This window comes from Chiloscyllium plagiosum, unplaced genomic scaffold, assembly GCF_037043375.1.
Source record: "Chiloscyllium plagiosum isolate Xiang-an unplaced genomic scaffold, Cpla_swu_hap1 HiC_scaffold_4, whole genome shotgun sequence".
In the NCBI taxonomy this organism is placed as follows: Eukaryota; Metazoa; Chordata; class Chondrichthyes; order Orectolobiformes; family Hemiscylliidae; genus Chiloscyllium; species Chiloscyllium plagiosum.
Window position 1 is genome coordinate 57,738,140 of NW_028270142.1, and position 27,603 is coordinate 57,765,742.

The window sequence follows — 27,603 nt, forward strand, 5'->3', positions numbered from 1 at the left end:
TAAAATAAAAAATAAGTACTGTATAAAAATTCCATATATGCTTTATATAACCTTTCATTTCAATTTCAGACAACAGTATCATAAATGGAAAGCTAAAACTAATTTTAAAACACCTAAATCTTTGTATAGTATTCTTGGGAAGATTGCCACGTGTGTTTGTATACTGGCAAACGGAGTATTTTATATGAGATCAAACATTAACAGAGTGGCTATCTTTGTGATGAACAAAATTGCAAGAAGGGAATTACAATTTGGATATCATACCAAATGTTTGCATTCTGTATTGTGTGTAGATAAAGGGTAGTTTTACTGGGTGTTGTACCCATACAAGTAATTGAAATAGGTCCAGTGCTAATCCTTATCCTTTACTTTGTTCCCACACTGCACTCTATCTGAATTTTCTGATCAAATGGTTGAACCCATGTAAAATGTTGCCGATACACGTAAGTAACTAATGCATTCAAATCAGCTCGTGTTAGATGTGGTTCAGGACCCAAATTATTTTTTTTAAAAATCATATCTCAAAAATATCCAGAATTGCCATTTAGGTGCTACCTAACTTAAAAAGGCAAGGTTACTCTTGTCAAGGTCAGGTCATATTTTGAGTATTTGAATTTAAAAAAGGGCTGCATTTTCCAATACCATTGTAGGATATTATAGACCTTGCCCATTTCTTATTGCTTGCCATGCATAGTTAGGTGTGTCAAGTTTAGTGAAATGGCATTTTTGAGATAGAAGAATGTTGTTATTTACCTGTCCTTCTCCACCAGTCTACATGAGCCAAGGTCTGGATTCCCTCCATCTTCTCCTATTTATACAATAGCTCCAACCACAATTAACACAAAGAAAATAATCTTATTCTGACTGCATCTCCTCCTTTCCACAAACCTTAAATGCATGTGCCCACAGTTGATTTCCCAGTTCTCCATGCACAATCATTAATTATGACTGAGTTCCAACAGTGATTATTTAAAAGATAGTAGGTAGATGAACATTTATTCATTATTATAGTGACACTTTCTTATCCATTTTCCTGACAGCAGACAGGCTTTGGGGAAGACAGAGGCTGAGTTACTTGTTCAAGCATGTCCAACTTCAGACCTGCTCTTCAAATCATTGCATTTATATTGCTAGTCCAATTAAGCTCTAGTCAATGGCAACACCCAGGATGTTAATAGTGAGGGATTCAACCAATGCCACTGAAATTTAGGACGAAAGGGTTAAACTCTTTCCTTTTAATGGTCATTGCCTGCATTACCCTGACCCTTGTATGCACAAATATTACTTGCCAACCAATATCTCAAGCATGAATATTGTCAGGTGCTGCTACATGTGTGCACACCTACTTCACTATCTGGGGAATCGCAAATGGAATTGAATAGCACCCAATTAACAGTGAATATCCTCATTTCTAATCTTACTAGGTCAGACATATCATTGAGCAATTAGTTGAGGATGATAGAGGCTAGGCCTCTCAGAAATTGTGATGGCTTGGGACTGAGATAATCACTGCCATTTTTAGTGCTATCTATGACTCCTTCACGCAGACAGACTACCATTTATTCCTGATTTTGCTACAACTGCTTGATGAGATGCTCCATCAAATGCTGTATTGGTGTGAAGGCCAATCATTTTCAGTTTACCTCCAGAATTCAGCTCTTTTATCTTGGTCTGGATCAAGATTTTACTGTGAAGGTCTGGAGCCAAGCACATTGGTAGACCCAAGCCAAGCAATCTGTGACCAGGCTATTACCAATTTAGTGACACTTGACAGCAATGTCAACACCTTTCATCATTTTGCTGATTATTAAGATTAGATTCATGGGGCAATAAGTGGCTGAATGTATCAATTTATTTTGGTTTTTGTATTGCAGCTGTAGTGGAACTGCTTGGCCACAGGTGCAGCTCGTTCTAAAATACATGCCTAAGACTGTTTGCAACAATGAAAGAGTCTGGGACATTGACTTTAACATCTTAGCAATTATATCATTTATCAGACTGTTCAACCTTGGTTTTAAAAGAGGCAAAGAAGTGAAATTTCAGATGGAAAACAGGGAAAATTCCGCACCAAGATCCCCCACTTAGAATCAGCCTGATGAATGTGATTTCCATCCAGTTGGTTGCAGTAGAATCCAGAACAAATGGCAGAATGGGGGTGGGAGGGGACTTGAGTATGGTTGAATCTCTGACTACGAAATGGGTTGAAAGAGCTGTTGCAGCTTAGGATCCAGGAAAGTAAGTTACCATCCGGGGTTACTATATTAATTCATAGAAAATGCATGAATTTTTGAACTAGTTTAAAACTTGAAATTTAGTTTTAATTTTGCTTTCTTTTTTGAGCACCTACCAACACTATTTCTGCCTGATACTGTGAGTCTACCTATTTTTCTAATTGTTCTACATGCATTTGTGGTGTTGCTCTATAATATTTGTGTCCTTTAAAGTATATTAATCCATCTCTGATCGGATGTCACAATTTTAGTTTGATTTTGCAACTGGAACTCTCAAAGCAGCAAAAATTATAGACCCAAAATAATAGAAGTTTACTCCATTTTTGCGATCTCCAAATAGTCAGTGCAGGGTGCAAATGAAAAGGCTCTTTGCCGGAAAGTTTTATTTAAGGCAAAGTTTCATTATTATTAAAGATGTAAATAAAAGTAGAAGTGATGTGTATACCCTCTGCATAATGCTTAATTTACTTAGTGTGTGTTTTTCCACTGATTATGTGAACCACTTGATCCAACTAGTCCACTCATGGTCTCATAGGTGCCTGTAAATAAAAAGTTTGCTCTACTATGTTCTTATTAATGGTCTAAACAAGGACTAAAAATCAAATCAATTGATTAAAATCAACTTTGTTTTCTCCATAAATATAATTTGTGGATGGTTTGGAATACTTAAGCATTGATGCATAGTCAGCTAGCAATCTGCTACTTGGATTGTATCATTTTCTTTCCAACATTTGTCAAAGCTTGGTGAAGACAGAAATTTTGGCACCATTAGTTATTGATAATTACATCAAACTCTTTCGCTAAACAATGAAGTTTATAATGAAGTTAACCACTTATTAAGAGATATAGAAAAACAATGTTCCTGTTAATGGCAAATGGCACTATTTTAAAAAAGTACACAGCTGTTTGACCAGAATATTTACCAAGGTGCTATTAACACTTCAATGCACAACTGCAAATCATATTTAAACACAATGACACTTCAGAGAAACTGTTCTTTCATTTTTATCACTAACCTTTGCTTGGATTCCTAGGAGGAAGAGGAGGGGCATCAGTGGCTGGTGATGTTGGAGAATCCGTTCCACCTCCATATATTTGATTACTAAACGCCCCATAAGACAGTCGCTGTTTTTCCCGTGCTATGCCAAGTCCAGGAATCATAAGTTTATCTTGTGGGGAGAGACTAGAAGAGTGGCAGCAGCTCTGTGGCCTTGGAGAACGCTCTTTTTTTACAGGACTTGTCTAATGAAAGGGAAAACAGGACAAATTTGAAATAGATCAGCACTCAAAATCTGAGCAAGAGTTAATCTCTGTTGAAATCATGATGATGAGAGTTACCCAAGGATCAAAAATGTCTGCATCTGACACATTCAGTTTTCAGTGGTTTCTTTTTTTTCCCCAAAAGGTATTTTTATTTAATAAATTAGTTTTAAATTTGGGTTCTTAAGATTGGATTTTTTGGCTGTATATGGGACAGTGATTTCTAGGCGAACATACCTCATAACGTACATAGTTACAACGAAGACAGACAACATTTTTTCAAATAAATATATTCCCTCTTAGATACTATTCCTTTCCAGAGTTATAATAACAAAGATTAATTTTAAATCATATCAAATTTCCATCATATCCTATAAAATAGGAGAGGAATCTCGCTTCCTATATTTTATTATTTAACTTTTATTGCTATTTAGGTATAGGAGTCAATATTTCTCTACGGACTAATCAAATAAGTAAAATCATTATATAACCTGGAATTAGACAAAATTATTTGTAAACATACTACATAGTTGAGGAGTTTTGGTTTAGTGGAGACATTCACAACTTGAGTCATGTCATAAACTGAGATCCGACTTAAAGACTGAGCTGATAATTTTGATCTACTTCACAGTGCAGTACTGCAGTGACTGATGTGCTATCTGCTGGAACACTTAAAATGATTACTTATTTTATCTAAAATAAAGGGCTCAAACTAAATTTTTTAGGCCAAGTCCAAGTTGTGCTAAGTTTTTTTCTAAAAGAGGGATTCCTATCAGCGAAGCCTAGTGGGTTTGTCTCCAAATCTTACCAACTTCACCTCATCAACTAGCTAACTAACTCAGTTATGGCACAGACTCAGAATCCCAAAGAGCCATTCAGCTCATCAAGCCTGCACTGACACTTTGAAGAGCATCCTACACAGACTCACTCCCACTATCCCAATAACCTGTATTTACCATGGCTAATCCACCTAGACTGCACATCCCTGGACAGTATGGGGCAAGCTAGCATTGCTAATCTACCTAGCCTGTACATCTTTGAACTGTGAGAGCATCTGGCTGAAACCCATGAAATAACAAGGAGAACATGCAATCTTAAAGTCTGAGAAAGAAGCTGGAGATTCCGAGGCTGGAATCAATCCGGGTCCCTGGGCTGTGAGACAGCAGTACTAACCATTGTGCCACCATACTACCTTAAAAGTAGAACCCGAAATTCCAATTCTGGGTTATTACATGCTGTTCTTAGAACAACTTGCTACTCAGTGGATATCCTAAAATTCACTGGCATCCCTGCGTAATTTTTAAAAGCCTATTGTGCACTATAGCAAGCATTATCGGTCCGGAGTTCCCCTACACAGTTGCTGAAGTTTGCTCTGGATGTGGCAGACAGGGCAAAATTGATGCCCCACTTTAAAGTCAGGTAACTGGACGTCCTGTTGGAAGGATTAGTGAAGAGGTAGAACTTCCTCTTCTGCAAAAACCAGCAGTGGAGGATGACACCAGAACAAACTGTCTGGAAGGATGCACAGCACTGCTGGAAGAAGGTCATTGACCTTCGCCACTCTGTCAGCTTAAGTGCCATCATTGTCTCTCTGATATTTCACATTCATTGTATGTCTGCTACAGTGCACACCACCCACCTAGGCACATGCACCATCACTCTCACTATTGCGTGCAGCTTTTCTCTCACGTGCTGTCACCCACACCAACATGTAACACAACTAACCTTGCATGCTCTTTGCATTGCCTAATCACTTGTTGGAGATTTCTCCTGCACCAATGGTAACAGCATTGCCATCTACTTTCATCTCCCTTAATCTCTCTCTCTCATCCTTATTGCAGGGAGGAAACTGGTCCCTAATAGGACAGAAAGACTATAGACAGATGGTGCGTTGCCCTACATTTAGCTCCCCATCCTGTACGTATAAAGCATCCTGAATCTATCCATGCTGAGTGGCTGACTGACCATTTCCAAGTCCATGGACAGGTATCAGAGGCTGTCATTGACTTACTTGTGTTGGCTTTCTCAACTGAAAATTATTCCCCTTGTTTTGGCTAAGCCCTGCTAACAAGCATGACAAGCTTCGTTCCTTTGTGCCTACACGAAATAGCAAGGCAAGACAAAGCAGATATCTATGGCTGAGACAGTAAAGTGCAAAAAAGGCAAGGCCATGCAAGGCTGAGATGCTCTGAGTATCCAGATAGGTTCGGTGTGAGCAAGCACAATGACAGCAAGTAAACAGCATAGAGACGCAACCTAGTCCAATCTATGAATTGTGTGCAATAGATGGAGTGAGATGCTCCCAACTGAGTAATTAGCCTCACTGGACTTCTCAGCCGTTTGTGCTACAAATTTCATCAAAGCCCATGTCATTCAGATACCTAGAAAATTCTGCCCATGGTTTTAATCAGATCAGGAAAGCAAGAGCTGATTAAGTATTTTGCCAATCTATTATCCATAAGCTCTCCCACTCCTATTTCATGTAGTATTTACATAACATAGGATTGATATTGACATTCAATAGGGTTCTCCTTGTAGTAAGGAGGCAAAGGGCTAAAGTACATATTTAATTATATTTTCTCAGTCTATCTATTGCCTGGACTCTGTTACAAATAAAAACTCAACTGAGATGGATTTTTCAACTGTACTAGATCTTCTCTAAGATATCCTCCATTGAAATTTGTAAAAAGGAAGTTGAAGAGCAGACTCTTAACTTCATGCAATCCTAACTAATTGATTTTGCTTCCTGTGTTCTACTCAAGTGAAATCTCAAGTACAGTAAAATAACTACCTCAGCAGTGAAAGCTTCCAAGGATCTCTTTAACTGGGCTGTTACATCTCAACTACAGTTCCAGCTACATTTGCCAATTTATCACATATCAGGTTAGAGAAGCTTCTGATGCTTATGGCTCAGCGCCACATTAAATAATGCTATCACCCAGAGAGCTATCTGAAATTTTTCCATTCAATGCAGAATCTATATTCTATATTTATTCAAAACTTCATCTTGCTTGTTCAGGACGAAACATGTCCACAGATCATACTTCAAATGAATTTCTCATTATGAATCCAATTGATGTGATTACTGGACAGGTCAGATGTCAGACGGAAATCTGCCTCGATAGATCAAATTTATTTTCTTTTAGTTTTTATGAGTTGTATCTCACAGAAACACAATCATGCAATGTTGCAGACTTAGTTTTAACAATAAAAGTTTATTAGGCAAAAGAAATTAAGGTAAAAGTACAACAGACCAAACCATTTACATCCAATTGGCTTTTTCTGAAAGCCCTTTCCTGCTGCTTTCACTCAGGTTCAAATAACCTTTTCAGAGTTTTATCCAAATACTTAGTCTGGAATTATTACTCAACTCCTTATTCTAAGGTAATCTAGTTTTACTATCTTCTTTCTCAAGAGTACTTCATTACACATTCATCTTCATCCAAGCACTTCTGTAGAACTGCCCCAAAACTGAAAATTAAAAAAACCCTTGTATCAAGCTGTGGGAGTTTCCCTTAAAATATAAAAAAAAAATTCCAGGTCTTTCTCACAAAATCTTATTGCACAATTGCTCAGTAGTAAACCCCACTAAAGTAAATAAAAGATATATTCTGAAGGCTGCTTCAAAATGTTTGGAAATAAATCATCACAACTACAGAAATATCTACAAGTTAATGATTAACTATTTAGATACACAGAAAATCCATATGGCACTAATTCAAAATTCAAAGCCTAAAATAAATTGTGACATATATCAGACAAAATCACACTTATAAAATACTATTCCTAAAAATACTATGTTAAAAATAGTTTAAAAGATAATTTTCACTATCTCTTTAGAATAGTCTTGCCCACCAAATAATGCTCTAGAGAATGTTAAAATTGTGCAGTTTGATGGACTAAAAGGAAATTACCTGATCCGATATTATATATTCCCTGTTCTCACCTTTACATCCAAGTCATCATCACTTTCATCAATTTCTTCTTGCCGTAATTGCCACTCATATTCTACATGAACATGAGGATTAACTTTTCCTAAAGCAGCTTGACTGATCTGAAATTAATATAAAATATTACACTAAGTGCAACTATGATCAGAATATTTGCATACTTAAGCCTCCAATTAGTAACATTTTCCCTAGGGAAGGAAAGGCAAATGGTTCCTACTCATAAATATTGCACATTTCACCATCAATTTTTTTCATCATTATGGTATTTGTCATCAGGTATGATGGCTAAATAAACAGATCATTTAAATTTTTTTTTACATGTATGAGGAGCCATATAAATGCACTGCTTAGGCTTGCATCAATATTTATTATCTACAAATTCCATGTTATATAACAGAAACTGTCAGGTCTACAAGCTCAATCAGTATTTTGAGATTGAAGCATCTTCTTGGGTCTATAAGTTTTCAATCACACTGCACTGTTAGTTTATTCAATATGCATTTGGAGGAAATTTCATGCTTCACGTCTGACAAGCATTTGAAAACTATGGTTGAAGGATTGAGGTGGAAGAGATTTAGAGGTGGATGTCTTCAGAATGCCAGTGCAAGTTAAACCTTTGCCTGCCGAGAAATACTTTGTTATGCCTTTTTCAAAAAGGGAGCCCAGAATACATTTCGTGATTTATTACATCTGGCTGTATTTACTGGAGTCTGCTGAAGAGTGTGGATATAATGGTGGGACAGGGGTTGGGGGAGTAATAGAGAATTGAGCAGGATTACTGGTGTTGGGAAATCCATCCCATTTAAACTGAGGACAGGAAGGGTCAATGTGGGAATGCTGCCTGCCATTGTAGAAAAGGGAATTAGGATCATTATGAACCACTTTAAGCCAACTGTCATTGAATTCACAAAGCATAATGGTGGCTAACGATCTATAGGGACTCAGATGTTTTCCTATACCTCCGATAGGTTATTCAACAAATAAGACTTGAGGTTTCATAGAGGATGTCAAACATTCTGTGCCCAATCAAGGAATTTAGAATTGGGAAGGGGGAAATGCCACTCCTTTGCCCTTGCCTTTGAACCATTAGCCCATACTCTCATGAACTACCCCAGAACTGCTAGTCTCTGTTAAAGTCACAGAGGCACTAATCAGAGAAGCTCTATATGTGGAGACTGCTCACAAGTAAAATGTCAAGACAAAGGCAAATAAATTGTCAAGTGGTGCCGGAAACATCTATCTCTGTGACAAAGCTTATGGTTCTGCCAGCATCAGACAGACATTATGAGGTGCCAGAAATAACTGTTTATGGTACCAGTCCAATGACTGTAGATAATGCCTGAGGCTTGAGTGTCATCTTTAAGAAAGCCACAACTGACAAAGATATTCAAAGTTTGGGAGAAGATTTGTAGCTCGGGTGCTCGTTGTTGTGGTTCTGTTCGCTGAGCTGGAAATTTTTGTTGCAAACGTTTCGTCCCCTGTCTAGGTGACATCCTCAGTGCTTGGGAGCCTCCTGTGAAGCGCTTCTGTGGTGTTTCCTCCGGCATTTATAGTGGCCTGTCCCTGCCGCTTCCGGTTGTCAGTTTCAGCTGTCCGCTGTAGTGGCCGGTATATTGGGTCCAGGTCTATGTGTTTGTTGATGGAGTTTGTGGATGAGTGCCATGCTTCTAGGAATTCCCTGGCTGTTCTTTGTTTGGCTTGCCCTATAATGGTAGTGTTGTCCCAGTCAAATTCATGTTGCTTGTCGTCTGCGTGTGTGGCTACTAAGGATAGCTGGTCGTGTCGTCTCGTGGCTAGTTGATGTTCATAGATGCGGATCGTTAGCTGTCTTCCTGTTTGTCCTATATAGTGTTTTGTGCAGTCCTTGCATGGGATTTTGTACACTACATTAGTTTTGCTCATGCTGGATATCGGGTCCTTCGTTCTGGTGAGTTGTTGTCTGAGGGTGGCTGTTGGTTTGTGTGCTGTTATAAGTCCTAGTGGTCGTAGTAGTCTGGCTGTCAGTTCTGAAATGCTCCTGCTGTATGGTAGTGTGGCTAGTCCTTTGGGTTGCGGCATGTCCTCGTTCCATTGTCTTTCTCTTAGGCATCTGTTGATGAAATTACGCGGGTATCCATTTTTGGCGAATACCTTGTACAGGTGTTGACAAAGATATTCATCTACACATTCTATTGCCATGCAGTTTTGGCAGTGGTGAGAAAAACAAAGGCAATGCTTCTTTGATAGCGCTGTAAATAGCAACTTACAAACTTTTCACCCTACTCACGTGAGCATATGTGACAATAACCTAATTCAATCCAATTTTTGTAACAGCTTTACAAGCATACATTTCACAGCAAGTTAGCCTATGTGACAGTGGAAAAGTGTATGCTGTGCTATCAGTTATAGAAAGTTCACTAACACATTAGGACAAGGTGGCTATGAAAAGGGGAGAACCTTAACGTTGATCATGACCTTTCTTTGGAATGTTGCTCATAACTCCAAATAAGTATGTTCAAATCTAGTGCAATGGTTATCACAGCTAAACTTTCTGTAGCATAAGTCACATCCATGATTGATGATTGTCTGGTGAGTCCATTGTTACAAAGTGCCTTTTTGATTGAGCATGATGGTAGTAAGGAGTTGTTCCTATTTAGATATGTAAATTTTAAAAATTACGTAAATAATAAAGAAAATACATTTCATTATGTCTCTCTCTTATCTCGTAACTTGGATTCTGTGTAGATTTCAGAGCAGTGCACATAGTGGAGATATTCTTACAACTAACTTGAGATTGCAGAGTTGTAGCATTCATCAAAGTCTGTGAAGCAACATCTTTTCTGACAGATGTGCTGAATTGAAACACCATAGCTTTGCTAGGTAAAGTGGACGTACTCTGATAATTGAAGGAAAATACAATCTTCAAGTGAAGGAGAACCTATTCTTCCTGCAATTAACAGAAAAGAATGTTGCCACTCAATTTCCTAATGCCAAGCTCTAAATAAACATGGGTTAAGTGAATGAGAAAGTGAACTTAAGTCTATATAGAATGTGTTTTGAACATTTTAGTTGGATGTGATACCATGTTTATGTAATGCTGAATAAATACATCGATCTTTCTGCTGTACAGAGTCTGTAGAAATTTAAAATTACGCAGGATTATAAATGCTAGTAGGTGAACTTTCTGACTTGACTTAAGTACACTTAAAAAAACTTCAGTTTTAAAAAATGTTAAAGTCATTCATGATCAATATTGTCGTAAGGTAAACAGCCAGCAAAATGATTTTATTACTTCCATTAGAATGAACATTTCTTCAAATACAAAGGTTGGATTAGAAATTCTGTGAAACAGGAATTAATATGAATGTAAGAAAGGGAACTGCTCCTTACCAATTCTTCACACTGTGGACGCTGCAATCTTCTCGCTATATCTAGGGCTGTTTCTCCACTCTGGTTTACTATAAGTGAAATAAATCCAATGCACAATACATAAGACAGCAAAACGAAAAATGCAAGTCAATCAATTTTTCTCACACTAGAAAGCAATTTTCTGATATAGCTTTTGGGCTAGATTATAGAAATACATTTTTTTGTTTCAATGATACTCTGAGCAAAAGCATAATAAATCTTTTTAGATGATCCACTAAAAATGCTCACTTGTGGACTTCTATTTATAGACATTTTTCAAAAAACGTGTTTCCTCATGTTATAAGGCACTTCTGGAGTGGTTGGGACTTGACCCCAGTATTCTGGCTCAGAGGTAGGGATACTACCACTGCTCCTTAAGGGCCCTGGACTTCCGATCATATACTGAGATCATGCATGACTTCATCAATTCACTATTTTTTACTAATTTCTGAATTCCCCACATTCGTGGTGGTTGTTGTCTACTTGTCTATAGTCCTTTAAGGTCTGCCTCCAGCTTAGCCAGCATGGTGGTATCAAGCATCAGGATAGTGTACTGATAAAATGAAATTTGTGGAAGCATTTTTAAATGTACATTTATATCAATGATTCCCAATTTGAAGCTTCCATATATATTTAATCTGGATTGTGATCTCATATCTCATTCCTCCCCTCTTGTGATTTTCTTTCTCTCCTCCTTCACCAGTCCTTAGTCTTTGGTTGTGTGTCCAAACCAATCTTTTTCTTGACTATTTTAAGAAATTGGCTCTGTACAATCAGAAGTACTTATTTCCCTTAAAGTATACTTTCTAAAATTTTCAGTTGTTTTAACTCAATCATACCAATTTGGGTAATATAAACTCACAGGAGCTACCAATTTGTCAATTTGCAGCATGTGGACTTTCAGTTGGTTGAAAATGGTGGTTTTCATGGTTCTTACAGACTGATTAAAGTATTCTTAATTCAATTTGTTCACTTTGCAAAATGGATACTGATAACCAGTTAATGAATGAAGATAAATAGGAGATTTTGAATTTATTTTAGGATGGCAAAGAGAATAGGAGCTAGTAGAGTGAATGTATAAAATGAAACGGACAGTTTAGAAATTAATTTAAATTTTTTAACTGATCTAAATTATATTTCATATTTGGTTTTGTAATTTGTTGCTAATAATACTGTAATAAGGCTAGAATGGACACTGAATAGCTTTGCAAAGGAAAAGAGAAGAACTGCTGAAGTTGGAAATCAGAAACAAGAATAGAAATAGAAATTATACAATGAAAAAGGGTCAAAACATTAACTCTGCTTTGTCTCCACAAATGCTGCCAAACCTGCCGAGTCTTTACAGCAATTTCTGTTGATCGAGTAGCTTTGATTTTGCAAACATTTTGCTACACTGCTTGAGCTGAATATTGAATACTAGAACAGGAAGTGTAATTTCCTAGGATCTGCTGGTAGTCTAGGGCAAAAGGAAAATGCAATTCAAAATCACTGACATTACACTCACCTAGATTTAAACTTGGTTTGCCCCGAAGAAGCAATTTTAAACATTCCACTTTATCGAACACGCAGCAGTAATGTACAGCTGTGTTTCCTTTTGCAGTAGGCTTGTCCAGATTGCCACTATATATGAATATAAATGATAAGAAAATACCAACATAAATTTAGATTTCTTATATGAATATGATATATATTGATATATCATAATTCTATTGTTCACTTTTCAGAGTGAATAAATGCCATGGGGATACAGTTTCCTTTCTCTCTTACAATCTCTCACTATACATCATCTCTGATGGAATGCTCAAGGGCCCTACACCCAGAACTGTTCAACATTGAAATTTTTAATAGTGAAGTATAACCTCACTATTCTGGACAGACATATTCTTAAACTTAGTAATTTCGACAGGAAACCTCCTCAACTGAGTATGATTAAGAACAGTTTACTCACCACCACTACATATCAACAATACATATCTATTGGATCTTAGTACACTCTACTTGAATATTTGTGCGAAACATAATAGGGACCAGATATAGCAAAGTCATGTGAAATCCACTGACAATTTTTAATTAAGTGTAAAATGGAGTAGGTAGGCAGAAGGCTAGAAGACCACAGCAAGCTAGGCAACATCAGGTGCCCCCCCGAGTTGACATTTCAGGTGTAACCGTTCTTCAGGACCTGTGGCTTTTTTTGTCCTTAGTAGAGTGTAAGATGGAGAGCAGCATATAACATCCTTAATTAGTTGGAATGAGAAAAAAAGTGTACAGTAACCTCAGGATATAGGAAAATATAACTTCAGAATTTCGGAATGGTTGAAGAAACTGGGGGTGAACTTTACCAGAAATTACTTCATTAATTATGCACCATGTCTCAATGGCATCCCACACATCATCCCTCCTGCTAGAGGTGGAAGAACCTATCATGGCCAGGACTTCCTGGATTTTTAAAAGTCTGGGTACGTAGCTGATCAAAAGCCGCAGCCACACAGATGCCAGCCATATGTTACACTTCATTGTGCACGTAGCGGGAGGGAAACCAAATAAAAATGCTAATCAGCTGACACATCACTACAAATATTAGTGCACATTCGTAAATGTATTGCAACCATCCTTGTAAGGCAACCAGTCCTGGAAGCAAAGCAAGAACATGAGAATCCTCATTAGACTATTAACTGAGGAACTCAGATGATGTTCTGTAGAACCAGGTTTGAATCATGCCACAGTACGTGGTGGAATTTGAATTCAAAATATATCTGTGATTAAAAGTTCACTAATGACAATGAAGCCACTGCAGGTTGTCAAAAAAGAATCTAGACCCACAGCAATGTGGTTCACTTTCAACTGCTGTATGGCCTAGCAAGCCACACAGTCATTATAAGTCTCAAAGAAATGAAATTGGACCCATCACCGGGCATCAATCTCGGCATTGGAATCGAAAATGTATAAACAACCCTGCTGACCCTACAAAGTCCTCCTTACTAACATCTGGGGTTCAGTGCCAAAGTTAGGAGAACTGTCCACAGGCTAGTCAACCAACAGTCTGATATATACTCACAGAATCATAGTTAACAGACAATGTCTCAGACATGACCATCATTATCCCAGGATATATCCCACCGGCAGGACTGGCCTGGTAGAAATGGTGGAACAGTGGTATATTTTTGGGAGGAAGTTGCTTTAGGAGTCCTCAAAATCTCACGGCATCAAACATGGAAAAGGAAATCTCCATATTATTAACATGCACCATCCTCTCTCAGCTGATGACTCTGTGTTCCACCATGTTGAAGAACACTTGGAGAAAAATGGAGGGTGGCAAAGACGGAGAATGTACTGTTGGTGGGAGATTTCAAAGCCCACCACCAAGATTGGCTCAAGAGCAGCACTACTAATTGAGCTGGTCAGATCCTAAAAGACACTGCAGCTAGACTGGTTCTGTGGTTGGTGGTGAAGGAACCAAAAACAAAAGGGAAATGCATACCTGACCTCACCAAGCTGCCTGCCATAGATACATGACAGTATCAATAAGAATGATGGCTGCACAGTCCTTGTGGAGATGAAGTCCCTCATTCAAACTGACAACACATTACATCATGTTGTGGGTACTATCACATGCTAAATGGGACAAACTTTGGATGGATCTAGCAACTTAAGAGTGTGTATCAGGAGCAGAAGCGGAATCATACTCCAATACAATTGACAAACTCATGCCCAGCATAACCCCTACTCAGCATGCAGGTTCAGCTGGCAAATGCAATGTCAGCATTCATTTCAAGAGGGTTAAAATATAACAGGGCAGCACGGTGGCTCAGTGGTTTGCACTGCTGCCTCACAGCACCAGGGACCCGAGTTCGATTCCAGCCTTGGGTGACTGTCTGTGTGGAGTTTGCACATTCTTCCCATGTCTGCGTGGGTTTCCTGTGGGTACTCTGGTTTCCTCACACTGTTCAAAGAGGTGGATGTTAGGTGAATTGGCCAAGCTAAATTGCCATAATGTTCAGGGTTATGTAGGTTAGGTGCATTAGTCAGGTGAAATTAGGGTAATGAGTCTGGGTAGGATACTCTTCGGAGGGGCAGTGTGGACTTGTTGGGCCAAAGGGCCTGTTTCCACACTGCAGGAATTCTAATTCTAATTCTAATAACAGCAGGCATGTAATACTGAGGCTGTTTAATGCTCATGTGAGCAGTTTTGATCGTAGTCACATGTACCTAAGTACAGTGAAAAGCTTTGTTTACAAGTAATACAGACAGATCAGAGTAAGCAAGTACACATGGCTCATAGGGTACTTAGACAGAGTGAGGCGTAGAAGTTACACTGCAGAGATGCGTGAAGCAAGATCAACATTAACAAGATGAACATTATTTGAAGCTAGAGAGTCCATGCATCAGTCTAATAATGGCAAAGAAGAAGCTGTTCTTGAACTGTTCGTTTTGTGTGTTCAGGCTTCTGTATCTTCTGCTTAACAGAAGAGGATATAGGAGAACATTACCAAGATGGGACAGGTTTTTAATGATGTTAACAGCCTTTCTGTGGCAACAAGTAGTACAAATGGTGTCCATGTATGGGAGACTGGCTTCCATGATGGTCTGGGCTGTGCATTCAACCTTCTGTAGTTTCTTACAAAACAGTTGCCATACCATGCTGTTATGTACTCAGATAGTATGCCATCTATGGTGCATCTGTAAAAGTTGGTAAGGGTCCTTACGTATATGCTAAATTTCTTAAGCCACCTGAGGAAGAAGAGGCGTTGTGCTTTCTTGACTGTCGCATCTACGTGGAAAGTCCAGGACAGATTGTCAGTTATCGTCATTCCTACAAATGTGACGCTGTTAACCCTCCCAACCTTTATTTTGGCCTTGTATGTAAGGAAGGACGTGCTGGCCTTGGAAGGGGTCGAGAGGATGTTTACAAGAATGATCCCATGGTTGAAGGGTGCGTCTTATGAAGAGCTGTTGAGGACACAGTCTGTATTCAAGGGAGTTTAGAAGAATGAGGGGAAAATCTTACTGAAACTTACAGGTTACTAAGAGGCCTGCATAGTGTGGACAAGGAGAAGATGTTTTCACTAGTGGGAGAGATGAGGACCTAAGGGCACAGCTTCAGATTGAACGGATGACCCTTTAGAACTGAGAAGAAGAGGAATTTTTTCAGCCAGAGAGTGGTGTATCTGTGGAACTCATTGCTGCAGAAGGTTGTAGAGGCCAAGTCACCGAGTATTTTTAAGACTAAAACAGATAGGTTCTTGATGTAAGGGGATCAAAAGTAATTGGAAGAAGAATGGTGTTGAGGAACATATTAGCCATGATCAAATAGCAGAACAGACGCAAGGGGCAAAATTGCCTAATTCTGCTCCAGTATCTTATGGTCTAATGCCAGGTGCAGCATCAGACATATCTAAAAATGATGTGCTAACCTAGTAAAGCTACAAACAGGACTACTTGTGTTCCAAACAGTTTAAAGCAGCAAGTGGTAGACAGAGCTAAGCGAGCCCATAACCAATGGATCAGATCTAAGCTCTGCAATTGTGCCATATCCAGTCAGTGGATGGTGTGAATGATCAAACAACTTACTGGAGGAGATGGCTCCACAAATAGACCTATGCTCAATGATAGGAAAACCCAACACATCAATGCAAAAGATAAAGCTGAAGTATTCACAAGAATCTTCAGCCACCGGTGATGAGTGAGTCATCAAAGGCCTCTTCCAGTAGTCCCTCAGTATACGGATATCAGTCTTCAGCTAATTCAATTCACTTCACATTGATATCAAGAAACGGTTGGAGACACCGGATACTGTAAAGGCGATGAACCCTGACAACATTCCAGCAACAGGACTGAAGACTTGTGTCCCAGAACTTGCTGTTCATCTAGACAAGCTGTTCCACTACGGCTACAACATGGCATCTATCTAAGAATGTAGAAAATTGCTCAGGTATGTCCTATACACAAAAAGTATGACAAATCCAATCACCAATTACCATTCCGTAGTCTATTCTGGTTCATCAGTCAAATGAAGGAAGAGATCATCAATGGTGTTGTCAAGAAGCAGCTGTTCAGAAACAAATTGCTCAAGGATGCCCAGTTTGGGTTTCACCAGGGCCTCCCACCTCCTGACCTCATTACATACTTGGTTCAAGAGAGCTGAATTTCAGAGGTGAGGTCAGAGTGTCAGCTCCTGACTGAGTGTAGCAACAAGGAGCTCTAGCAAAACTGGATCTAATGAGATTTGAGGGAAAACTCTCCATTAGTTGGAGTCATACCTGGCACACAGGATGATGGCTGCAGTTGTTGAAGGTCAGTCAACTCAACTCCAGGAACATCCTTGCAGAGTTCCTCAGGGTAGTGTTCTAGGTCCAACCATTTTCAACTGTTTCATCAATGACCTTCCCTCCATCATAAAATTAGAAGTGGGATGTTCAGCAATGATTGCACAATGCTCAGCACCATTCACGATTCCTCAGATACTGCTGCAGTCCATGTCAAAATGCAGCAAAACCTGGGCAATATCCAGGCTTCAGCTGACAAATTGCAAGTAACATTCATACTATATAAATGCTGGGTAATGATCATCTTCAATAAGAAACATTCTACCCACACTTGATATTCAATGACCTTACTATCATTGAATCCTGCACTATCAACATTTTTGTGGTTACCACTGACCAGAAATCCAACAGGACTTCCCATAAAAATACAGTGGCCTTAAGAGCAGACCAGAGGCTCAAACATTGTGGCAAGTGACCTCCTGCCTTCCTAAGCCTGTCCACCATCTACAAAAAACAAGTCACAAGTGTGGTGAAATATTCCCCACGTGCTTGGATAGATGAAAAGCCAACAACACCCAAGAAACATGACACTATGCAGCCCCCTTGACGAGCACCACATTCACAAACATCTAATCCCTCCACCATTGACGCTCAGCAACAGGAGTGTGTATTATCTACCAAGATGCACTGCAGAATTCGCCCAAAATCTTGAGACAACACTTTCCAATCACGACTACATCCGTTTAGAAGGGCAAGGGCAGCAGGTTCATGGGAATACCACCAGCTGCAAGCTCCCTCCAAACCATTTACCATCCACGCTTGTAAATATCTTGCTCTTCTTTCACTGTTATTGAGTCAAAATCCTGGAATTCCCTCAGCCAACAGCTTTGTGGGTCTACCTGCAGTACATGGACTGCAGCAATTCAATAAGGCAGCTCACCACCATTTTCTCAAGGGCAGCTAGGGACAGCAATAAATGCTAACCCAGCCAGCAACACAAGTGTCCCTCAAATAAATTTTAAAAGAGGTGTAGACTTCTAAGTTGTGGCATTAATAATCACAGATGACTTGTATCTTGATGGAATGAATGCATTTCTGTTCATGAAGTCAGCCATATTACGATATGGTGCTCCCAATGTGACAAACATACCATTTCATAACTTCATACAAAGAGTCAGAGATATACAGCATGGAAACAGACCCTTCGGTCCATGCTGACCAGACATCCCAACCCAATCTAGTCCCACCTGCCAGCACCCGGCCCATATCCCTCCAAACTCGGCCTTTTCATATACCCATCCAAATGCCTTTTAATTGCTGCAATTGTACCAGCCTCCACCACTTCCTCTGGCAGCTCATTCTATACACGTACCGCCTTCAGTGTGAAAAAGTTGTCCTGTAGGTCTCTTTTATATCTTTCCCCTCTCACCCTAAACCTATGCCCTCTAGTTCTGGACTCCCCGACCCCAGGGAAAAGACTTTGTCTATTTAACCTATCCATGCCCCTCATAATTTGGTAAACCTCTGTAAGGTCATCCCTTAGCCTCCGACGCTCCAGGGAAAACAGCCCTAGCCTGTTCAGCCTCTCCCTACTATACTAATACCTACACTGGTCCCATTTTCCCACAGTAGGCCATAGCCTTGAATGTTGTGACTCAAGTTACTCAAATACCCTCCCACATCCCCACCATCCTCTGAAAACGTCTTTCCTCAAGTCTCCTCTAAACCTCCTCCTTTTCAATTTCACATTCTTCCCCTTCATTATTCTCCCACCAACTAAGGGGAACGGCTGCTTTCTATTTATCCTATCAGTGATGCTCAGAATTTTATACACGTCTATTAGATTCTCCCTCAACTTTCTCTACTCCAAAGAAAACAACCTGAGCTTATCGAGCCTCTCTTCATAGCTGAAATGCTTCATTCCAGGCAACATCATGGTGAATCTTCTTTGCACTCCTCCAGTATAACTGCATTCTTCCTGAGCAGTACTGCATATATTATTCCGCTGTGGCTTAATCAAAGTTCTATACAGCTCCAAAATGACCTCTCTGCTCTTGTAATATATGGCACAACTGATAAATACAATGCCTTTACTTAACTACCCAATTAACCTGCCCTGCCACCTTCTGCAATCTGTGGACAAGCACCCCAAGATCCAAAGAGCATCACCTCGCAATGATCAGCGTTAATTCCATCTGCCACTGACCTGCCCATTGGTCAATCTGCTGATATCGTCCTGTAACTTAACAACTTCCTCGTTACCGTCACTCACTCAGCCAAACTTTGCCATGACATCCTGCAGCTGGGAGAAGCCAGCTATGTTGCTAAAACATACTGCCCAGCAGCAGCATTAACTCTAACTCTGTAATGGGAAGACGAGATGAAGTGCTGTAACCGGGCATAAATTGCATCGGTAACAGCCTTAATACATTTGTGGGTTGAGGACTGTGTGATCCCACACAGGTGTCTGATCAACCCTGTTGACTGTCATTAAGTTAACCTCCAGGACTGACCCTGGCTCACTCTCTTGACCAATTTCAAACGACATCCCTGACTGTTGACTGGCCAGACTTCCAAATAATCACTCTGCAGCTCCTAACTGATTTATCCTACCTCTTCTAAAAACCACCAACTGTAACTTCCCCTCTAAGCGACACACCACCATGAGTTCGCACAATATTTCACTTCTGGGTCAAAATTCTAGAACTCCTTGCCTAATAGCATTCTGGCTATACAGATATCACAAGGACTACAGCAATTCAAGAAGGCAGCTCACCACTCTCTTCTCAAAGGTAATAGGCATGGGCCAAGCTGCCCACATCCCATGAACAAATATAAATAAAAATCACAAAGTTGGTATACTATATGCACTGCCAAAGCTTGCAAATAAAACTAATATGATCAAGATGAGTTAAAAGAAGATATTGGATATTAATAGTAAACACTTGCATTTGCCATTGAGTGATTGCTTACCTATTCTGTACAAGAAAGTCAACCAGGTGGAGAGAGGTTCGGTCAGCAGTTCGAACAGCTAGGTGAAGGACTGTTTCCCCTGGCTCCTGTTTGTTAAATAAACAACCGAATTAACTGCACGTACAAAAATTATGACAATTTATCACATAACCAAAAATTATGACTTCTGATACTACCAATATATATAAAACATGTTAGTATGGTGACACTGCTTGACAATGACTGAGAAAGCAAAACTGCATTTTTACCTATATTTCTGGGGTATTTCACCTACGTTTTTAATATCAACCTATTTCAAAAGCTAGACTGAATAACCGAGACGTTACCAGATCAGAGGTACCTACAAGGATTATGTCTGGAAACTTTGGAAATTATAGAGGACCCAGAAAACAAGAAATAATACGTGGACTTAAGATTCAGTTCATAAAGGATCAGGATATAACGGACCAGGAGAAAGCCAAAAAGAGTTGTAATGCTCCAAAGAAGGGCAAAGCAAGCAGTGAACAAGTGAAACATAATTATGGTAGGGAAGAGGAGTGGAGAGGCAATTTTCTATTTTATTAGTTCCTGAACAACAAGTACTTCACTTACTTCCTGAAACTCTCAAAAATGGTAGCAATACTTGCTGCAATTTAACCTCAACATATGCTTAAGTTACATTAGTCTGGGACTTGCAGGGATAAAAATGTACTTGTCAAGTCTCCAGACAGGCAAACTGAAATAGCTGGAAAAATGATCAACAACTCCGAACTTTTCAATAAAGAGGCCTCAACCAGTAAAGTTTATAACAAGGCTAACTTAGATTTAGAAGTCAATGAGATGGGTAAATTTGATCATGCTGCTTCAAAAGTATTATTATGTCGTTCTGACAATGTGAAATTTATCTGTGGTATGACAATTAAAGAATAAGATGTCAGCAAGAGGGTGGTGAATCTGTGGAACTCATTGCTGCAGAAGTCTAGGGAGGCCAAGTCATTGAGAGGCTTTCACACTGTGTGTGTCATGGAAGTGGGGTCAATTGAGGCTTTCGAAAGGGAGAAATTACTTAAAATTGAAAATTTACAGAATTCTGGGGAAAAGGGAGTAGCACTAGGTAAACTTTCTCCCACTTTATTAGAGAAATATACCCAAGTATAGTATGCCTGTCAGCCTCCCAGCATGATTATATAATTGTGCCTGTCCTTCATAGGCCAGCACAGACACAATAGGAATAACGGCCTCCTCTGTGCTGAAAACATTTCGGATTCATGGAACTTATTCTGTGAAACATCATTAAGCATCTGTAGTAACAATGGCTAAAAATAATAAATATTCATATGGATACAGTGAAAACCATATCATGGACACCTATGGGACTGGTATCATTTATCCATTTTGCAGGTGTCCTTTGTTATGACCAGTACCTGATTAGCTGTTTCAAAGAAAAAAAATCACTTTTCATTTGCCCCAGAGTTTAGCTCTATTAATTTTATATTAGTGGTGTGGATCAATGTAACTGTGTTAAATGGAGCGAGTTTGCCCTGAGGCACATTGTGTCATAGCTTGCTGGAGCATTTTTGTCAGTCATAATTGGGTCAGTAAACTAGTAATGACATGACTTAATGGCCAAGATATGTCTCTCAGTCAAGATCAACAAAAGGACCATAAAGGTGATGAGCCTCACCTTAGCAACGTGGACATTTTTAAAAATAAAATGTTCTGCCATTCTTGGCAGTTTCTTCTTGCCATCTTTGCCACTCAGGGCACACAGTTAGTGAGAGAAAGCGATTACACACAGTTAACACACTAACATTCCCCTCCGCTACAAAGCCAACCTAATTCTATATGTCTTATTTCAGAACTTGTATTTCTCCTTTTCCCTCTCAATGCCTCTGCTTAACTTGACCATTAGACCCACATCACACTTCCTCAATCCTATTACACTAAACTGTTGGTCACCCAACTTCCCCAAACTGATATTGTAAATAGTTCTCTCTCTTCAGCTGTTGTCCCTCTTTCCCTGACATCTGTTATTACCATATTCCTCAATAGAAAAATCCATGAAACCTCCATCCTTGCAAACAGCCATTCCATCTCCAACACCCCTTTTCTCTTGCGTCTCAAATGCTTTCACACCTTTCATAGAACTCCATGTTTGAATCTCTCCGATCAGGTTTCCTCCCATGCCACAATACCAAAATAACTATGCTGTGGTTCTGTTCGCCGAGCTGGAAGTTTTTGTTGCAAACGTTTCGTCCCCTGTCTAGGTGACATCCTCAGTGCTTGGGAGCCTCCTGTGAAGCACTTCTGTGGTGTTTCCTCCGGCATTTATAGTGGCCTGTCCCTGCCGCTTCCAGTTGTCAGTTTCAGCTGTCCGCTGTAGTGGCCGGTATATTGGGTCCAGGTCGATGTGTTTGTTGATGGAGTTTGTGGATGAGTGCCATGCTTCTAGGAATTCCCTGGCTGTTCTTTGTTTGGCTTGCCCTATAATGGTAGTGTTGTCCCAGTCAAATTCATGTTGCTTGTCGTCTGCGTGTGTGGCTACTAGGGATAGCTGGTCATGTCGTTTCGTGGCTAGTTGATGTTCGTGGATGCGGATCCTTAGCTGTCTTCCTGTTTGTCCTATATAATGTTTTGTGCAGTCCTTGCATGGGATTTTGTACACTACATTGGTTTTGCTCATGAGCAAAGTCATGAGCAGCAAGGACTGCACTAAACACTATATAGGACAAACAGGAAGACAGCTAACGATCCGCATCCATGAACATCAACTAGCCACGAAACGACACGACCAGCTATCCCTAGTAGCCACACACGCAGACGACAAGCAACATGAATTTGACTGGGACAACACTACCATTATAGGGCAAGCCAAACAAAGAACAGCCAGGGAATTCCTAGAAGCATGGCACTCATCCACAAACTCCATCAACAAACACACAGACCTGGACCCAATATACCGGCCACTACAGCGGACAGCTGAAACTGACAACCGGAAGCGGCAGGGACAGGCCACTATAAATGCCGGAGGAAACACCACAGAAGCGCTTCACAGGAGGCTCCCAAGCACTGAGGATGTCACCTAGACAGGGGACGAAACGTTTGCAACAAAAACTTCCAGCTCGGCGAACAGAATCACAGCAACGAGCACCCGAGCTACAAATCTTCTCACAAACTTTGAACAAAATAATTATAATCCAAGTCAAAAATAACATATTATGTCACAAAGATAAACTTCTCTTGTCATCCTTCATGACCTGTATGCAGCCTTTGACATGGTCTGGTTTGAGAACCATTAACAGTTATTTGCTCCCGCTGCATCTCTATGCCAAAGATTTAAGTCATGTTTCTCATCTATCATTATTTGTATATGTGCAATTGTAAACCATATTCGTTTTACGACCAGCCATATGGCCTGCGGAGTTTTCCTGGACTTGCAATTTCCTACATATTTGCTTACTGGGATATTCCATTTGCTTTTACCTTCGCAAACAAAGCACTCTGGGGTAATGATAGATTTTAGATTGAAATGACAATCCAGGTGAAAAGTCAAACTTTAAAAATGTTAAGTTTATTCATCAAAATCATATCATTTGTATGTCATATTTTCACTTCATATACAGAACTGTAAAGTATAATCTTAGGCAGTTAAAATAGTTATTAGTTCTCACCTGTCCAAGATCTGATAGTGACTCCATTAGTTCAACTCCCTCTGCATAGACTTGAATTAGTGCAAGTAAATCCCTGGACTTCACAGAATCCAATAACTGATTCATTTTAGCTAAGGAAGAGGTGCACAACCTTTTGGCAAATTTATGATCTACATATTTTGCATGTATGTATTCTTTACGTGCAGTCCTGTTAAAAAGACAACAAACTATGCTGTTGCAAAACATATCGTAGTTATCTGGCAAATAAAGATGCAAAGGAGAAGTAGAACATCTAATTATATATATAATATATAATTTATATATTTGGTGGTGTTACCTGAATATACTCATGCTTATAATTAGTCTATTAACCTTTTTAATTATATGGCACTTTTTATAAACTTCTACTAAATATAGTAAATATTTTACAATGTTGCAACAATTTGTATTAACTAATGTGAATTAAAGTAAAGGTCTTACTCGATTGCAAGTTAGTAAAACAAATGAGATTTTTGAAAATTCATAGTCAAGTCAATGAGCTAGGATGCTACTGCGTGAACATTTTGTGCTCTTTTTCTGTTTTCAATTGCTTTGATGGAGAATGTTGGCATTAAAGAAAAAACACATTTCAACATTGATGGTATTCCCATGACATTCTTTTGTTTTGCTACTTCATTAAAACAGTTAGCCAATTTAAAAACAAAACTCCTGCCTCAGAAGTATAACAGAGGAAAGCTTAATTTACTGTGACCAATAAAATATTAAACTTAATGCCAGTTGTAAAGTTTTCTTTCTTCCCATCCAAAAGAATGTCAATGCTGGCAAATTTCAAGGAGCTTTTGTCAATGTCTTTCATTCAATATAACTGCTTAAACTTTGTTAAACCTTAAATTCTTTTAAGTGCAACTCAACATTGCAAAGCTTGCAAAGATAAGCACGTTCTCATTTTAAACTAAACTTGAAGCATCAGTATACCTGACATTCAGATATGACAAAATTGTGACTAATAGGATATGCCAGATGTGAGATTTTTAGATCTCTTCTTACCCCTTAGAGCAGGCAGACGGGACCATTCTTTCATCACTTAGGCTTAGATTGAAATCCAGGTAGCAGAGGTGGCATAGTAGTATCTAATAAGACCACCAATTTTTATGCTGGGTACAATGCAAGTCAATTAACCATAAAGCTGCTTCTATAAAGTGCACTGCTAAAAGTAAGTTTAACTCTTCAAATGCAACGCCCAAAGCTAGGCAAAGGATGTTTAATCAGGATCATGAGAGGAGAAGAGAATACTCAGGAAGAGGAGGTACCTAAAGCAAGGAAGCAAATGGGGTTAAAACACATCTTTTCATACTCATTTTGTGTAGTTCTACTGATGTATATCATAGTGAATATAATTTCTGAGAATTTTAAATTTTTTTCCTACATTTTGCTTCTCTTATTCTTGCTCATCTTCTGCTTTGTTTGTTTCTTCTCTTGGCCAAGAATTGATGGATGGCATGTTGTAGTAGAGGTGGGAAGTATTTCCTACACACTTAAGAATAGTTTTATGAAAGCCAGTTTCCCAGTACTAAGTTGGGAGTCCAATATTTGATTTTTAAGTTGCTATAGAGAAACTACTAGAACTGCTTTATAAGTAAAACTAGTGACAAGGAAGAAAATGCACATAACTATGATCAAAATAACATATGTTTGAAAGCGAAGAGAGACAAGTGGACACTGGATTCCACAAGCTGAGTGGATATGTCCACAGTCTTTGAATAATCCTTTCTGAAGGATTTTACCAGCACTCTAGATTTGGTCAGGAGGCAGCAAAGTCCAGTGCTGAGGAAGGGTCACTAGACTCGAAACATTAACTCTGCTTTCTCTCTACAGGTGTTATCAGATCTGCTGAATTCTGCAATTTCTCTCCTTCTAATTTTATTTTGTCAGCAAGCTTGGAAATATTACATTTGATTCCCTCATCCAAATTTCTGATATATACTGTGAATAGCTGGGACACAAGGAGTGATTCTTTCTGTACCCCAGTGGTCATCACCTTCCATTCTGAAAAAGACCTATTTACTCCAATTTCTGTTTCTTGTCTTCTAACCAATTCTCAATCCATGCTTGTATTTTAACACCCTATTCCTGTAATTTAGTTTTCCATGTTAGCTTATGTGGGAATTTATCAGAAATGTTCTGAAAGTCTAAATACACACATCCACTGGTTCTCCAGTTTCTACTCTATTAGTTACTTTCTCAATAAACTCTAGTCAGTTTGTCAAAGGTTTCCCTTTCACAATTCAAGTTTGACCTTTTATAATCTCACTGATATTTTCTAAGTCCCCTTTATAACAGACACCAGCATTTTCTAATGACTTATGTTGGGCTAACTGGTCTGCAGTTTCCTGCTTTCTCTTTCTCTCCTTTTTTAAAATAGTGGCATATACATTTGCCATCTTCCCACTTACCGAGACTGTTCCACACTCTACAGAATTTTGGAAGATGATAACCTACCCATCTTTATAAATCTTTTCTGCATTCTCTTCAATTTAACAATACTCTTCCTATTGTAGGGCAACCAGAACTATACAAAATACTCCAAAAGGCCTCACCAATCTCCTGTACAACCGCAACATGACGTTCCAACTCCTAAACCTAATGGTCTGAGCAATGAAGAGGTCAAACAATAGTAAATATGTGCGAGGGACCTTACCTTACTCCTTGTATTTGAAATATTACTTAATTTAAAGACCAAAGCAGCTTCTTAACAATTAGTCAATTCACAACTTTCCTGCGATATCAATTTTGGATTTCTTTTCATACTCAGCCAAGCAGCTGGGTATGGTCTGATTTGACTTTGCTCTGCTGTTGCTCTTGCTGACTACGGTAAGGTATCTTATTTCAACTGGTACTTAGAGGAGAAGTTGCTCTTCCTTCTCCACTTACTCAGACAATAGTATTTGTTAATGATATCAAATACTACGGAAATCATTTTGATTTGATGGCAATTGAACTAAAACTAATTCTGGGACATGGAAAGCAGTTGAAGAAAAAAAACAAACTTAACATAAACAATGAATAAATCTGTGTTTCGGTTCACTTTCTCTATTATTCCTAAATCACTTCTTTCAATTTTACTTACATGTCACTATGTGGAATTGGCTTTGGTGATGGTTGTGGTAGATTGGCTTCTAGAATTTCATTGAAACTGATATTTCCTACATTCTTGGCCAGCTGGAAGCAACATAATTTATTTATTTCATTTATTCGGAATCACACAGAATACATATCATGGCATCAGTTAATTATTGATTAAAAGATAACAAATAACGTTTCATTGACAGCGTTTTGAAAGCCTTCTTTTCTTGCCACATGCTGTTCTAGAATCTGTTGGTTTCGTATAAACCAGGGATACATCAAGGCATTCAACTATCTTTACCATGACTTCATTTATTTAACATTCCCAAAACAAAAGCCATGACACTTTCAGAAACTGTAGCAGACAAATAAGTGTAATAGCGTAATATAGCCTGAAGTATTTACATTTTCAATCTCTTGCATAAACAAAATATTTCAGGCAATCATCGTTCACATTTACCCACCTCATAAAAATATCATTATTCAGGTATAGCATATTTATTATTTATTAATATATAGTTCCACTGCATCACGATCTTGAAAATCTATTCTGTTACAAGTAATTGAATTAGGAGATGATTAAGTTATAAGGATGCAGAGATAGGAATTTTATAGGAAGCAAATTTGAAATGAGTTAGTAAAGAAGAGACATTTCCAGCAGGGTTTAAATCCTTCATGTATATGTATGAAATTTGTACTGTTTTACATCTAAATTCTAAAAACACCTGCTGTAAACAACTTAGGGTTAAGTTATACATGTTTTATTCTGCATATTCAATGACTATAA

General features: G+C 38.8%; 1 protein-coding gene across 3 annotated transcripts in view; it reads right to left on the bottom strand.

Annotated features, from left to right (window-relative positions):
• LOC122549488 (arf-GAP with SH3 domain, ANK repeat and PH domain-containing protein 1-like) overlaps positions 1 to 27,603 on the bottom strand; it is a 365,329-nt gene that overhangs the window by 51,378 nt on the left and 286,348 nt on the right. For all 3 annotated transcript variants that reach the window (XM_087986272.1, XM_087986271.1, XM_087986270.1), the window contains 7 exons: positions 26,821 to 26,912; positions 23,715 to 23,901; positions 20,065 to 20,150; positions 12,333 to 12,448; positions 10,811 to 10,878; positions 7,438 to 7,545; positions 3,248 to 3,473 (listed from right to left, as the gene is read on the bottom strand). In XM_087986272.1, coding sequence (XP_087842398.1) covers positions 3,248 to 3,473; positions 7,438 to 7,545; positions 10,811 to 10,878; positions 12,333 to 12,448; positions 20,065 to 20,150; positions 23,715 to 23,901; positions 26,821 to 26,912 — 883 coding nt within the window. The remainder of the gene's footprint in view (positions 1 to 3,247; positions 3,474 to 7,437; positions 7,546 to 10,810; positions 10,879 to 12,332; positions 12,449 to 20,064; positions 20,151 to 23,714; positions 23,902 to 26,820; positions 26,913 to 27,603) is intronic.